Source organism: Ursus arctos, unplaced genomic scaffold (assembly GCF_023065955.2).
Source record: "Ursus arctos isolate Adak ecotype North America unplaced genomic scaffold, UrsArc2.0 scaffold_2, whole genome shotgun sequence".
NCBI classification, from domain to species: Eukaryota; Metazoa; Chordata; class Mammalia; order Carnivora; family Ursidae; genus Ursus; species Ursus arctos.
The window spans coordinates 94863446-94878557 of record NW_026622874.1 but is presented as its reverse complement, the minus strand read 5'-3'; the positions used below and the strand labels follow the sequence as shown (position 1 = coordinate 94878557).

The 15112-nt window shown below is 49.8% G+C and overlaps 1 protein-coding gene across 1 annotated transcript; it reads right to left on the bottom strand.

The window, feature by feature from the left end:
- Positions 1–7279: 7279 nt before the first annotated feature.
- On the bottom strand, positions 7280–15112 carry TBL2 (transducin beta like 2). The gene is made up of 7 exons (XM_026516011.4): positions 14872–15112; positions 13331–13461; positions 12910–13094; positions 12284–12435; positions 11819–11945; positions 11318–11470; positions 7280–11085 (listed from the first exon to the last, which is right to left on the bottom strand). Exons 1-7 carry the CDS (start codon positions 14999–15001, stop codon positions 10623–10625), a joined length of 1341 nt encoding a protein of 446 aa, XP_026371796.1. The 5' UTR covers positions 15002–15112; the 3' UTR covers positions 7280–10622.

Here is a 15112-nt window from a genome sequence, read left to right as displayed (position 1 = left end):
TCCTTCCTAGAGACTCTAAAGGAGATCTGTTTCCTCTCTTTTTCCAGCTTCTAGAAGCTGCCCACTTTCCTTGGTTTATGGCTCCTTCCTCCATCTTCAAACCCAGCAACATCGGATTGAGTCATTTTCAAGCTGCTGTCTCTCTGATTCCCTCTTCTGCCTCATTCTTCCACTTTTAGGGATGTTATATCCCTGTGATTACAGTGAGCCCACCAAGATAATCCAGGATAATCTCCCTATTTTAAAGTCAGTTGATTAGAGACTTTAATGCCATCTGCTACTTTAATTCCCCTTGGCATGTGTCCCTACAAAATTCTTATGTTGAAATCCTTCACCTCTTCACCATCCCCATCATGGTGTTGGGAGGACGGGTCTTGGGGAGGTGCTTAGGTCATGAAGGTGGAGCCCTCCTGAATGGTATTTGTGCCCTTAATTTAATTTAATTTAATTTAATTAATTTAATTTATTTGAGAGAGAGAGAGCCGACTAAGAGAGCACAAGCAGAGGGAGCAGGCACCCCCCTCCCCCAACTGAGCCAGGAGCCTGACGCAGGGCTCTATCCCAGGACGCTGAGATCAAGACGCTTAACTGACTGAGCCCCCCAGGCACCCCCTTTTTTTTGCTGGGGGGGGCATGTCTTTTTTAAAAGATAATCTTATGAGTAGCCCAGTTTGGAAGTCAGGTTGGGCCCCGGCTCAGAAAGAATACTCAAGTTTGAGTAGGGAGCTCTGACCCAGTTTCATTATTTATTTATATATTCTCCTTACATAAAAAAAACAAGCAAACAAAAATATCCTTTGAGATTTGTAACCTAAGCACGTACAGCTGGGCCCGCCTTCTCCCCACAGCCACAGAAAGGAAACATCTCCTATACGCCACACACAGTTCATAGAAGGCTCAGCAACTATGTGTGGAAAAAATGAGAGAAGAAGAAAAAGGGAAGGAGGGAGAGAGGGAGGGAGGGAGGGAGCTCTCCTTACCATCCTCCTGACACTGGGTCTGCCCAGTTTTCCATCTGCCTCCCTGAGTGACCTGTTCTCTTTTCTCCAGCTTCTGTTGTTACTTCCACTCACCTGTAGAAATAGGACACACCCTCAGGCAGGGCATTGGCGTAAGGAATAATGGAGCTATTTCTGGAGTCGCTAACAAACCCCAAATATCATAACAAAAGTTGCCCCTTTTGTTCTAAACACTTAGAAAATGACATGGGTTATGGGAGCTGGGTGTCAGAGCCACGATAGAAGACCAAAGTATATTACGCCTTATTATAAATCACAACAGAGAAATAACTGAAGAGAGATGCTGGCTGTTGTCTTTATAATAAAGCAATGTGAAAATAAATAAAGACAATGTCATTAAAAATGGTGTCGGGAAGCCCTGAAGGGACAGCTCTCAATGCACTGCCATTCAGCCCCAAATAGCAGGAAGCTTACTTCGCATAGCCCAGCAGGAAGTCTCCTTGCCCAGCCCAGCGAATGTACTCAACCAATGAAAACCCGTCACTACCCTAAGCTCTTGTCAACAGCCCCTCCCAACTTCTTTCCTTCCTCCATAAAAGTAAGACCCTTTTCATTCTATCCTAAGTAATCAGGACAGGCTAGCTGAAATAACAAACAACCCCACTCGTTCTATGCCTTTTAACGCAATATGAATTTATTTCTTGCTCATGGTCACAATACAATGCTAGGGTCAGGGAGGACCCACCCCACAGAGTTGTTCAGGGGCCCAGGTTCCCTCCATCTACAGCCTCAGCGGTCTCCGGTGAATCCTCTGCTCCCAGCTAGCAGGGAAGAGAAGACAGCACACGGAGAACCCCAGGAGGGTTTCTAGAGGTAGTCCCAGACTCAACAGATCGCTTCTGCACACATTCCAGGACTCATCACATGGTGTCACCTAGTTGCAAGAGAGGCTGGAAATTGTCTCACCTTGTAGGAGAAAGAGGAGAAGCATGATGTTGTGAGCAACAGCAATCTCTCCCACAGCGGACAAATTCGGGGTGTGGCACATCGAGAAATTCGCATTTGCCCTGGGCTGTAGCCATATGTAGGGCAGAGGCCACCTCATTAAGGCACTCGGAGATCAGAAACCAGTCATCATCACAATAACATCATCGGCATTTCTTTCACTTTGGGTTTGTTGTGATGGTCGCTGTTTCTCCCCCCTCGGGGCTCTGCAAACCACTGAAACCTGCCGGACTGTCAAACCCACCAGCTCTATGGGGATGGTTGTCTATGTCCCAGCCTGACCATCATTTTACATCCTGTAAATGCCAAGGCTGAGAACTTAGCACTCATTTAAGATCTGATCAAGTAGCTGGATCTGAAAGACACAATAGCAAATGAGAAGGGAGACCTTTTAGTGGACAGAGGGAAAAGTGATGGTGCAGTCCAGCAGGCACCAGGGGGTGGGTTGCTGAATCTTGCCACATCACACATCACCCTGGCCTCTGGTGTTTTGTCGCTGATGAGGAACGGGTCCCCCACCCTTGCTCCCATCAGCTGATTCAGAATCAATACAGGAGGAGACAGTGGTGGTGGGTTCCAGGGATCCCAGAAAGTCTTAGAGAGACCAGCGGAGCAAGCAGGTATTCGGGGTCTGGTGGATTGCAGCTACCCCCACCCCACCCTTCCTGCATGGCCATGAAGTCTCCTTGGTAGCCAGTGCCTTGAGTTCAAGTTGTCTGGACGTGAAGGAGGTGAACTGAAATCCTGGGAGGTGCCCAGGGTGGCTACAGCCTCCAAACTCCGGGGTTTGGCCTTCCAGTGCTGGAGCTTTAATGATCTCCTCACTAGGAGCAATTAGCCCCTGGGAGAATCACACTCCGGTGTGAACTCACAAGACATTGTCATCCCAGAAAGTAAGGGAATGATTTCTACTGGCAGCACAGTTGCACGGTGGAGGGGGTAAGTGGAGGCCATGGTGGGCTCATTAACTGTTGAGCACTAAGCGTATGTGTTCATTATCATGTTGGCCAACAGACGTGAAGTGCCAACTACTGCTCTTGCACGGGTGCGCTAAGACTCCGAAGACTACAGAGTCCCTGCCCTCAAGGGACTTGCCTCGGGATGGCAAGGTCAGAGGCATGGGGGTGGGGTGGGGAGGAGTGACACCAAGAACAAGCTCGAACTCCAGATTCTGTCTCAGGGATGAATTCTTGTCACTTAACCTCAACAAACCCGTTTGTCCATCTGCAACATGGGAATCACTGCTACCTCACGAGAGCTGCTGTGAAATGAATGAGGAAATGGATGTAATGAGAGGTTATTGTGAATACTTGCAATGTATCATGTGATGGTCTTACTGGTTTTGTAAAAGCACACATTCGTTGTAGGAAACAGACAACACAGGACTAAAACTTTATGCACCTTTCTGCCGGATATTAGCCTCTGAAACATGCATTTACCAGAGTAGCTAAAATTAGGAAAACACATCCATACACAAGACACAGTCCTGGGCTTCAAGTATCACAGAAAGATCAGCAGACGAAGTAGCTGGTTTTCTGGATGCTGAGTGGCTGGGCGCAGGCAGTGGGAAGACCCCAGGGCCCCTGGGAAAGTGGTCAGAAGGAGTGTGGGGCTGAGGTGAAGAGGAGGAAAGGAGGAGTCCCTGGGATGTAACAGCAAGCCATGAGGATGAGAACTCCATCTGAATCTCTCCGTGTATTGTGTGGCTTAAAAACCTACAAGCCAAGCTCTATTCCTGACCTCCTCTTATAGCAGCCTCAGGCTCTGGGAGTTTGAAGGATGTGCCTCCAACCCGAGGCTGGTTCAAGGCTTCTGTACCTCTGGGTCAAGTATGGGAAAGGCCCCTTCTGAAGGGAGGTATCCAGAACAAGCACCCAAGTGGGTGCTCAGGGATCCTGAGGCCCTGGAGGCAACTGGGGAAGGTTCCAGGGAGGTGGAAGTTCTTTAATTCGGCTGACTGGCCCTCTGTTAGGCTGTGAGAATGCCCAGATCAATCAGACATGTCCTCCTGCCCTCCAGACAATCCGAACACAATGTAGGGCATAGACAGAGGAAAGTTAAGGCTTGTGAAAACAATGAGGGGCCATTAAGTTAGTCTGAGGTAATGGGAGGAGAGCAGTCTCCAAAGACAACTCCTGAGGGAGTTGAGGTCATGGCCCATGCGGCCAGGGACAAGAGCTGGAGGATTTCCTGGGCCAAGCCGGGAATGGGATAGCCCGAGAGGGCCCCTGGCTGGTTCACTGCAGCGTTTCCTCTGCTGAGCACAAGCAAGAAAACACTCACCTGCAGAACGGGCCACGCGCTCAGGCAAGGCAGCGTTGTACGAAGCATATTCTAAACCAAGGCAGAAGAGCACAGCCAGTGCCTCCCACGCTCTGGTAGCGGAATTACCTGAGAGCTGGTAAAGAACACAGAGGCCCAGGCCTGCCCAAGCAGGACGGGACCTGGGACTCTGTATTCGTACCCAGGTCACCTGCCACAGCTTGAGAACCAAGAACATGAGCTCTGGACACGGACTCTGTGGATTTGAATCACAGCTCAGCCACGCACCTCCTCGGCGACTCCGGCAATTCATTGCTGGTGATATGGAAATTCTAAGAGTACGTAAGTCAGAGCTGCCGGGAGGGTGGAGTGAGTTGTTACCGGCACAGCACTGAGAACGGTGTCTGGACTAGGAGTTGCACTCTGGGAATGGTACCCATTTTTCTCTGGCCTTTTTCAGCTGTGGCAGAAAGGTGCCACCAGAGAAGCCAAAAAAATTAAAGGAAGGGATTAGAGGGTAAAACAGGATATTTGATACATTTAACTGAGATTTTTACCAAAACAAACAGAAAATCCTACTTGATTAGCTAGCCTACGCTACCAGCCAGTGAGCAGTTTGAGAAGCTGAGTGCCCATGTTGCAAAGACAGCATCCACAAGAGGAAAAGCTCAGCCCCCCATGACTTCCGGTCAGCTTGATCCTGGGGCGTGATGGAGGAATGATGGTGTGAATGGCTTCCATACAGGTGTCCTGGCTGCAGCTGCTCTGTGGGATACTTGGAGGAACTTAAAAGTTCTGGAGAGGCAGTAATCAGGCTACAGATACAGGTTAATATGCAGGGCTGTTTCCACATATCCCGAACTTCTAGAAGAACTCTGAGACATACTTGGCTATACCCTTCGAACTCACAATACTCACTGTATTTCATTTCTGATGGGTTAAGAAGAGCTTGGCTTAAAAGGGGGGGTAATCAGAAGGGGGAATGAAACATGAGAGACTATGGACTATGAGAAACAAACTGAGGGCTACAGAGGGGAGGGGGGTGGGGGAATGGGATAGACCGGTGATGGGTAGTAAGGAGGGCACATATTGCATGGTGCACTGGGTGTTATACACAACTAATGAATCATCGAGCCTTACATCGAAAACCGGGGATGTACTGTATGGTGACTAACATAATATAATAAAAAATCATTATCAAAAAAAAAAAAAAAAAGAAGAGCTTGGCTTAGGTTAGTGAACTTGAAACTGCAGGCAAAAACCAGGTGTGGTTAAAAAGGTAATGTGTTAGATGTGGGCCAAGAGGACTCCTTCTAGGGGACTTGTCCTGGCCTCCTCCGGCTATGTCCCTCTGCACGAGGCACAGGATTTGCAGGACCAGGGAAATGGGGACACCCAGAGCTTGTGTCCCCATCTCACCCACCAGACAAGTTCAGGTACCCATCTTAGACCTTGGAATCTCTGTCCAAAATGACCCAAGCCTGCTTCCAAGGCCTACAGGAGGAGCCTCTGCCCCGGGGCCATTTTCACAAAGATGGTGCACACCCTAAGGCCCAAGTGCCGGGTGGCCAAGGGATGGTGGTTTGCAGCAATATGAGGCTACTTGGGAGGTGTGTGCTGGGGTTGCCCTTGCAACATGGGAAAGAACCAGATGGGAAGAGAAGGGAAGAGGCCTAGACCACAGGATGGCCATCTGTGACACCACACTGTAGCACAGACCAGACTCTGAGAATTGTAAATTCAAACTTGGCCTTCCAGAATGTTATGTCATGGTTAGAGGATGGAACGAATCTGGGCTCACCTTGATTTTTTAACTTTGAAATATTAAGACATGGCATGTGGATCTCCATTTGTATTCTTGCCTCTGGCTTTTACAAATGTTGGGGATGTGCCTGATGGCTAAAGATATGTACCAGATGGGCCTCAACTGAAATATTGGAGCGTGCCATTTATCATGTGCCTCAGGCAACTTACTTGCATTCTCTAATAATACTGATGTTAAGGCCTTTCCATCGCAAGTAAGAATATCCCAATTCAAACAGACTTAATCATCAATCAGAATTTATTGGTTCTTGTGACTGACAAGTCCAATGGCAGACACCTCAGGTGTGTCTGGGTCCGCCAGCCTCACCAGCATCCTCAGCACGTGGTCTGGGCTTTCCGGCATTAGCTTCTTTCTTGGGCAGGACTACCTGCCGTAATAAGCCTACATCCGACTTACTAAGCAATCCAGGCAGAAAATTAAAGATATCACTTTTCTAAAGATCTGGCAAAGTGCAGGGACCTGACGATTGGTTATGTGCCCACCATGGAGGTTGTCTCAGTCTCTCTCCTCTAAGCCATATGGATTAACAGTCAGGGAAGTGTCGTTCACCAAATAAAAATTAAGATGAGGTTGCTGGGAGAATGGCTGAGGCAAAAACAACTGTGGGTTGGAGGGGATTACATGCTTAGTACTCAAGTTAGCTGCTACTAATGTGATCGAGAGAACACGGATGGACTCACACCCGGAGAGCATGAGGACTGGAAAGTGGAAACCACACTCATTTTCCAGCCACCCCGAACTCTGGAATCGGAGAAATGGAGTCTTGGAAATGCGCTGACAAGCTTAGAAGACACACTGGAATTGCGGGTAAGAACGCCTTCGGTTGCTGCGGCCAATCCTGCAATGCCAACCCGTGCCCACCAGTGCGCCTCTGCCTCAAGAGCTGGGTGTGAAACCAAGCCATGCTCGCCAAGAAGACTCCTCTGCAATTGTGTCGAGAAGTACATGAACCCCCAAATTATTAAGTTTCTAGATCTGTGGCCAATTTGGGGCAATGTTAGGTCTAACACTGAGATAAGCTACTACCACTGATGACTCATCACGACAGTATGTGCTTCCTGCTCACCTCCTGTCATCTCCAATTACAGGACAATCTTGAATAGGAGGATCCTTCTCACCTTGATGGAAATTGACCTAGACTATCAATAGGCCTTTAAACGTGCACTTTTGTGGTTTAAATACTGTGTTCTATTTTTGATGACTGATAAAAACAGGCTATATACCACCATTTAAAATATAACCCCAGCTTTTTATTTTGAAAAATTGCAAACCCACAGAAGTTGAGATAGTAATACTAAAATATTAATGCTGCCTTCACACGCACAGAGTTTTAATCAAAAACACACGGCGGCCTCTGCTCTATGTTAATATCTAGATACCTTCTCCATGCTGACAAGAGAAGCAGTCTCGACATCAGTGAGAGGAGCAGTGTCCTCAGGAAGTCTCTGACTTTTTTTGTAGGGCTTCACTCGTCTCATGAGACACAGCCCTGCAAGGCCCTCAGAACAGGATTTATTCCCATTTTACAGATGAGGAAACAAACTCAGAGAGAGGCCCAGTGATCTATCTGCTCAAGGTCTCAAGTCAGTAAGTGACCTGGCCAAACCTGGAGCCAAAGACTTCTTTTTTTGTTTTTTCTTTTTTTTTTTTTTTTTAAGATTTTATTTATTTATTTGACAGAGAGAGAGACAGCCAGTGAGAGAGGGAACACAAGCAGGGGGAGTGGGAGAGGAAGAAGCAGGCTCCCATCAGAAGAGCCTGATGCGGGGCTCAATCCCAGAACGCCGGGATTATGCCCTGAGCCGAAGGCAAACGCCCAAAGACTGAGCCACCCAGGCGCCCCTGGAGCCAAAGACTTCTGACTTCAGTAACTCAACATGCTACGGTCACCTGCCTCCTGGATACACAGTGAGAGTAAAGACAAAGCTAAGCCAACATGCGAAGAATGGTTTTCCTCATTCTTCTGACAACCTGAAAGCAAATATTCACCGGGACCCATGTGCATAGTGTTATTAACCAGAAGTCTGTTATCAGGAGCATAAAACCACAACGGAAACTGAGTGGGACGACGCGCACAGAGGGTATTGAAATGTCTGCGAACTGCCCCCGATTTGACTTCAATATTTATTGAGTGCTTACTCTGCGCCCCTGGTATTGCGCTTGGGAAACAGACCAAATAAGACAAAGATTCTGCCCTTGTGAAGCTCACATTTCTGTAGCTTGACGAACAACCCAGAAGCTGCCATTGAGAGATTGGTGGGCTGCATCTGGCCCATGTTAAGTGTTTTGTTTGGTCCACACAGGGCTTAAGTTTTGTCTTTTTATAATAAATCGCCAACTTCTAGCTTCTCGCAAACAAGCAACTTCTGCTGGATTCCTGAATAAGAAGTAGTGGCCACCCCTAGCCCTCACCCCAGACACCTGCCCTCTGGAGATCACTTCTGTTTCCCCCATTTCCCACCATGTGGCACCCAGGCCATGGTGGGCCCATGCGTGCATTTGCACTTTCCACTTGACATCCGGAAGCATTTCAGCGGAAACCCCTGGGGCAGGCGAATATCCAAACAAGATAATTTCACATAGCAGTAGGTAAACACAAAATAAAGTAAGCTAATGTGACAGGTGTGATAGGATTGGTGGAAAGGGCTACTTCAGCCTGGGTGGTCAGGGAGGGTCTCTCTGAAGGGTAATTGACACGGAGAACTAAATTATGACAAGCACAAGTCGGCCAAGAGAACAGAAAAAGGCTTCCAAGCACAGGGAAGGGCACGGGCACAGCTTCTGCCTGAGGCGGGACAGAACCTGGCTTGGTCAAATCGTAACAGCAAACTTGGGGTGGCTGGGAGGGCGGTAACAAGATCACAGAGGAAGGAAGAAGCCAGATTACATAGGACCCTGTAGGCCATGATGAGAATTTTGGATTTTGTCCCAAGTGCGATGGGAAGCCTTTGGAAGGTTTTTGTTTGGGAACAATGTGATCTGGTTTGCATTTTCGAAAATCACTCTATGGAGAGTGTGACTTAATGAGGCAAGAGAGGAAGCAGGGGGACCAGTGAAGAGGCTACCTTATCACAGTGCAGTAGGTGACAGTGGCTAGGACCAGGATGGTAACAGAAAAGATGGAGAGCAGCAGACTCAGGATACAATCTGGAGTCTAACTGAAAGAATTTTCTGATGGAGTAGATGGTAGGAGTGGGAGTAGGCCGGAGGGATTAATGAAAAAGGGAGTCATTAGGGATAACTCCAAGGTTGTGCCTTGTTCAAACCTTTGTGAGTTGGGGATGTCTAGGGGAGGCCCCGGTTTTAGGGACAGAGACAGCAAGAACGTGATTTCAGATGAATACATTTTGCCAAGATTCAAGTCTTTAAGATCCTCATTTCCCTTCTCCCACATCCAAGGAGTCTCAAATCCAAAACATTTGAACTTCGAAATGCCTAATGTCTTACCAACTCTATCCCTTCAACTTCAAATCCATCGCCTACGTCCTGATTTGATCCTCTCTCTTGCCTTGACTTTTACAGCAGCCATCTATAGCTATGAATTAACTAGCAAAAAGCCCTTAATAGCCACGTGTGCCTCTCTCCCACTAGCCATCATTGATGGCAGCGATCATGTCTTGTTCATATTTATCTCCAGTGCCTAGTGCTGTGCCGGGCACAGAGCAGGCACTGAAATATCTGACAAACTGAAAGGAGGTCTCCCCAAATAGGATATAACCTGGAAGAGAGGAGTCCTATCTTGGAATCCTATGATTCCTCTACCCAACTTAAAGCAGAACCAGATATAACATGTATGATCAAGTTCCAGAAACTTCACCTTCCAAGGGATGTGTTTCTTTCCTTTTAATTAGTTTCAAACTACACAGAGTCCCACTTTTACCCGGTAGTTAATAAGTGAGATTGGCCGACAGACCACATAGATTACTACTCTTTTCCACTTTTCTTCCAAATCTAGAGACTTCATGTGTGCATTCCTTCACAAAACCTTTGCAATAAGCAGCTCAAGAAAAAAATCATTCTCCATTTTACAAATAAAAAAACTGAGGCACAGAATGAATTCCTTTTCGATGGAGTTAGGAGCTTTGCCTGGATCAAGACTAGCCCTTCCCTGACACCATGCCACAGTTCTGTCACTGGAAGGTCCTCCAGGCTCCTACCCCTGCCAAGACTGCTGGTTAGTACGCAGGTGTCCCCTAGGTTTTGCCTCCACAATTACAAACTCCGTTGGGTACCAGGATGTGTTGCCACAAGGTCAAGGCCATGTCTTCTCTCTCTCCAATTTACTAATTCCCTGGAAGACAGATTCCATCCCTTGGGCCCAGGAGAAAGAGAAGCACCTTGGTCATTAGACTGGGAGGTCAAGTAAGGCCAGGAGTCACAACCAGCAAGAAGAGAGAGAGAGATCAAAGTAGGCAAGAGTAGTTTCAATGGGGAAAACGAGAGAGGAGCCACCACTGAGAAAATCAGAATACTCCTTTCAAAAGGTTTCCAGCTGGGGAGTACCTGGGAAGAAAAGTGGCAGCCATGGTGGCAGCAGCATGCCAGATCCTTCCTGCCAGACCCTCCCAGAGTCATTTCTTCAGGGCGCCCAGGCTTCTCAGAGCCTCCTGGGCCTGGGTCAGCTGCTGCTGCAGCCTCTGGCGGGTGCTCTCGTTGGAGGCCCGCTTCAGGAGGCCCTGCATTTCCTCTACCACTGCCCGGTGGCCGGGGGTGTTGTGGAAAAGCCGCACTGCCCGGTCCCCACAGGAGGCCAGAAGCCGGCCAGTGATGTCAAAGGACAAGTCAGCGATACACTCCCCATGGACCTGCTCAAAGCACTCTTCCTTCTCACCCCGCCGGGTGTTGTAGAGATGAATACTGCTGCCACTGGCCAGGGCCAAGACCTGGGCGTCAGGGGAGAGTGCCAGGCGGCACGGCATGGTGCTCGCCTCTTCAAAGCAGCCTGTCCTCAGCAAGTAGGGATCCTGCTGCTTCTTGTATTCCACATCTGTGTCCCACAGTTTCCACGTACCGTCCTTGGAGACCGAGGCCATCCTGCAGCATGGAAAATCACGGCTCTAGCCCCAACACACCCTGGGGGGGGAGGCACTGGGACGGCGTGAGGGGCTCTAGCTAGGAAGCCAACTGCACTGCCCGGCCTACTTCCTGCTGAGGGCCAGCCAGGCGTTCCACATGCTTCAGAGCTGCTGCAGAGATAGGCAAAAGGGCCCTGGTTGCCAAGAGGAGCCGAGAGCCACCGGTAAGACGTAAGAGAGGAGGCACTAACCTGCGGGAGTCATTGGAGAAAGCGAAGAAGTGGACGGCTGCAGAGTGCCCCTTCAGTTCAAAGGCTCGCACGACCTCCTGGAAGTCATTTTTTTTCCCAAAGCAGACTTCCCAAACTTTGACATCTGGGGTGAAGCCACACGAGGCCACAAACCTGCCACACAACCAGGTTCCTTTACAACTTAATTTTAAGGGTATCTCATTTCTGCCAACCCACTAAACCTCATTCCTGAGAAAGTGAATAATCTTATATGTAAACAATGCAATCTTTTAAAACCACTTTTATACACATGACTTTAGTTCATCCTCATGACCACGCTGTAATATATATAGTCCCCCCACCTAGCCTTTTAAAAACTATAGATGGAGAGAGACTAAGGACTTGGGTCTAGGCGTCCTGATTCCACACTGTATGCTCTTTCCACTATTTGAAGCTGGCTCTCTGGTCTGTACCTGGCCACAACTTCTGCCCATCCCAGATGCCAAGTCCCTCCCTCCTCACCTGCTACAGGGGGATATAGTAGCATGGGTATTGTTCATCTGGTTGGTGTTGATGGTAGACAGCACGTGACCTTTCAGATTCCAGATGAGGACAGTCGTGTCACTGGAAGCAGTCATGATGAACTTCCCTGAGAGGGGAGGAGGGTGACATGAACTGAGGTCAATGACCTGACCAAGTGTCATTGTCTAAGGAGACACTTATAAAGGCTTCTGCTGCCTCAAATATCCATGCTCCCCTCCTGGGCCAAGGGTCCCCACAGATAAGGACTTTGCTCAAGACTGTGGGTCTTACCTGCTTCCCTTGGGGACCTGCTATGGCTCCAGGACTCCAGGGGGGCCAACAGCTGGAGCCCCTTTGTCACACTAGGGCTGAGCATAATTCTCAGGCAGTGTTAACTCATTCCACAAATAATTGGGGCTATTCCTTCTAGTCTTAGGTAAGCTCCACCCTCTGAATGCCTCTTACCTGTGTCCGCAATGCCAATGTTGATGATAGGTGCCTTGTGCTTTTTAGGAAAGTCCTCTGGGTTGGCTGTGAAGGTATAGCCCCCATCCTCTCGCTTGGTCATCTTGAAGACACGAAGGGTGTCTCCATTGGCCAGCCAGACGATGAAGGCTCTAGAGACAGGTAGCAGACAAGACACTCATTTGTTTGGACACAGAGACCTATGTGTGCCAGTTCCTATGCTAGGCTCTGAGGAAAATCATGCCCCAGTCCAGCCCTGCAACTTAACTAACCCCTTGGTTCAAAACCTCTTAATACTCCTCAGAAGATATGACTCTCATAGCTTTGGCTCCTGCAGTGTCTCTCTAGAGTTTAGAAAACCATTATGATAGCTTCCAAGATGAATTTGGAGCCAGGCTTTGTTTGGTACTTCCCAAGTAGGAACACATCTTCCCCTCTCTGCTTCCTTGCTATGTAAAATGCAGAGAACTCCAGGGAGCCCCAGGCAGTGCTCAACCTATCCGGATACTCTTTCTGCCACGCCCAAGGAGATCCAAGGTCCCCCCTTGCTATCCTCATCGGGTATGGGAAAGACATAAGCCTGGGGCTGGGCACCTGCAGGCAAAGCTGAGTCCGCTGAGTCCCACCTGCAGTCGGGGCTGAAGCGCACCAGGGTGGCATGGTCCAGCTCCACATTGGCTCTCATGCTGCGATGCTCCCGCTGCAGGAAGTCCTTGGTGCTCCAGATGCGGATGGTGCGATCATCTGCACAGGTGGCCAGGTACTTGCCATTGCTGCTAAAGTCCATGCAAGATATGTTCCCACTGTGGCTCTAAGGGAAGGGTTGCAGGAAGTATGAACAGGGACCCCTTGGGCAGATGGGGTCTGTCGCCTGGATTAACGGCAAGCTGCTGATGGCCTGTGATTAGGAGGGACAGGATGGGGTATCCCCACTGATTTTGGTCAGAAGCAGAAGAGTCTGTCGTGTGCACAGAATACTAACGAGGAAAAGTCTGGGGGGGAGGGTGAGTCTCTGTATATGTGTGCTGAGCATGGGGACCCATGTACCTTCAGTGCCCCAGCCAGCAGGCGGTGAGTGAAGTTGTGCTGTTGAGGTTTCTCCTTGCGAATTCGTTGATGCTGTTTCTGCTTCTTGGATCTCGAGGACTTGTCAAGTGGCAATCCATTTGCTTTTTGGCCTGTGAGGAGGGGCCGTGTCATCTAACCATTCACTCACTCACTAAGCATTTCTGACCATCTATGACTGGGCCAGGCATGGAGTGGAGCAGCAAGAAATGACCAGATAGGGTCCCAAGCTCGAGAAGAGACAGTGATGTCAGCAAAAACAGGGGTCTGGAATCAGACTGGGTTTGGATTGTGTGATCTGAGTGATCTTGAGGAGACTGCTTGCATACAGCACCTCAGTGCAAATTAGAAAAGGCACCCTCTCTGGGCAGGCGCAGCTCAGTGGGTACATAGCACAGCCAGCCAAGTGCAGATGGTTGGCCAGACATCTGTAGGTAGGCAAGAAGGTGCACAACCAAATCTGGTGGCCCTGGCCTTGGTTACAAGTTACTTAATTGCTCTGGGCCTTGGCTGCCTTAAAGAGAAGTTATGATTACCCAACACAAGCATTAAAGGTTCACAGAACTACCAGAGAGAACGCAGGGATGAGAGGTAGGTAGTCAACACCTGTTGAGCACCAACCCTGTGCCGGGAATGGTGCCAGTCACTTTTGCATAAAATAGCTATTTTCATTGAGAATCAGGACAGGTGCAAAGCTGGCATGTGTTAAGATTACTGCAGATGCCCCTCAATTACTACAGGAAATAAATTCCTGAAGCCCATGTACACAGACCACCACAATCTGCCCTCTCCAGCCTTGTCCCCGCAGTGCTCTCCTCTCCCCTCACGTTAGAGTCCCATCAAATGCCCTTTGAGAACTGCCCGCCTCTATGCACATTGCCTTTGCCGGTGATGTTTTTCCTCCCTCCTTTGCCAAACTGACACATCTAGCCTTGAAGACCCCACACCACGTGTTTCCTACTCAGTGAAGATTTCCTTGACCCGCCCCCCCCCAAGAAAGCAGGGCTGACCACTCCCACCCGTGGGTTTCCGGTTGCTGGTACCGACCTCCTCCCTGAAACCTATTACACTCTATTTTTCACTTACATTTTCGGATGTTCTTCTTCCTTACGCGACAGCGTGCTCCCTAAAGGAAAAATCCCCCCCCCTATTGAGAACTAGTCGGAGCGCTTCCAAATGTGTGTCCGTCTCCCCTCACTCCTCCCCGCTTTCCTAAAATAACGAGCAAGTAGGGCGCTCGAGAGTTTGCAAGCGCTCTCGCAGCAACCCCGGGAAGACGCGGAGGCTGAACGGGACAGCTCCTTGGTCTCGGCCACCGAGAAAGCGGCAGCGCGGAACCCAACCTGTAACTACGGGCGCGACCACCCCGGCGAGCCGGTACCTCGTCTCGGGAAGCGAAGCTCATTTCACCAAAGGAGAAACTGAGGCCCCGGTGGTCCGCGGCACCCCTGCCGGCCCAAGCCGCACGTCGGACCACGGGGAGGTCGTCCCCACCCGTTCCGCCCCTCTCCCGCTCCACTAACCGGCTGACCGGCTGGACGTCTCCTCCTCCGCACGCAGCCACCCCCGCGCTACCGCCGCCGTCGCCATCAGGGCCAGCAGCCCGAGCAACAGCGACAGGCCCACCAGCTCCGGCATCTGCAGCAGCTCCATGTTGGCAGGGCCGCTGCCACCTCAGCCTCCGACTACGCGGGCGCCGGCACGCCTCCGCGAGGCCGCGCACGCACGCGGGGCGGGGCCTGGCCGTTGGCACATCCCGAGGGC

Bases quoted from the DNA above. Each gene is read 5' to 3' on its own strand.
- TBL2 (XM_026516011.4), bottom strand. From the start codon at position 15,001: ATGGAGCTGCTGCAGATGCCGGAGCTGGTGGGCCTGTCGCTGTTGCTC. The intron at 13,462-14,871 runs GTTAGTGGAGCG...CCCTCCTCACAG, and splicing joins GACGTCCAGCCGGTCAGCCG to GCCAAAAAGCAAATGGATTG. The intron at 12,436-12,909 runs GTGGGACTCAGC...ACCTGTCTCTAG, and splicing joins CGCTTCAGCCCCGACTGCAG to AGCCTTCATCGTCTGGCTGG.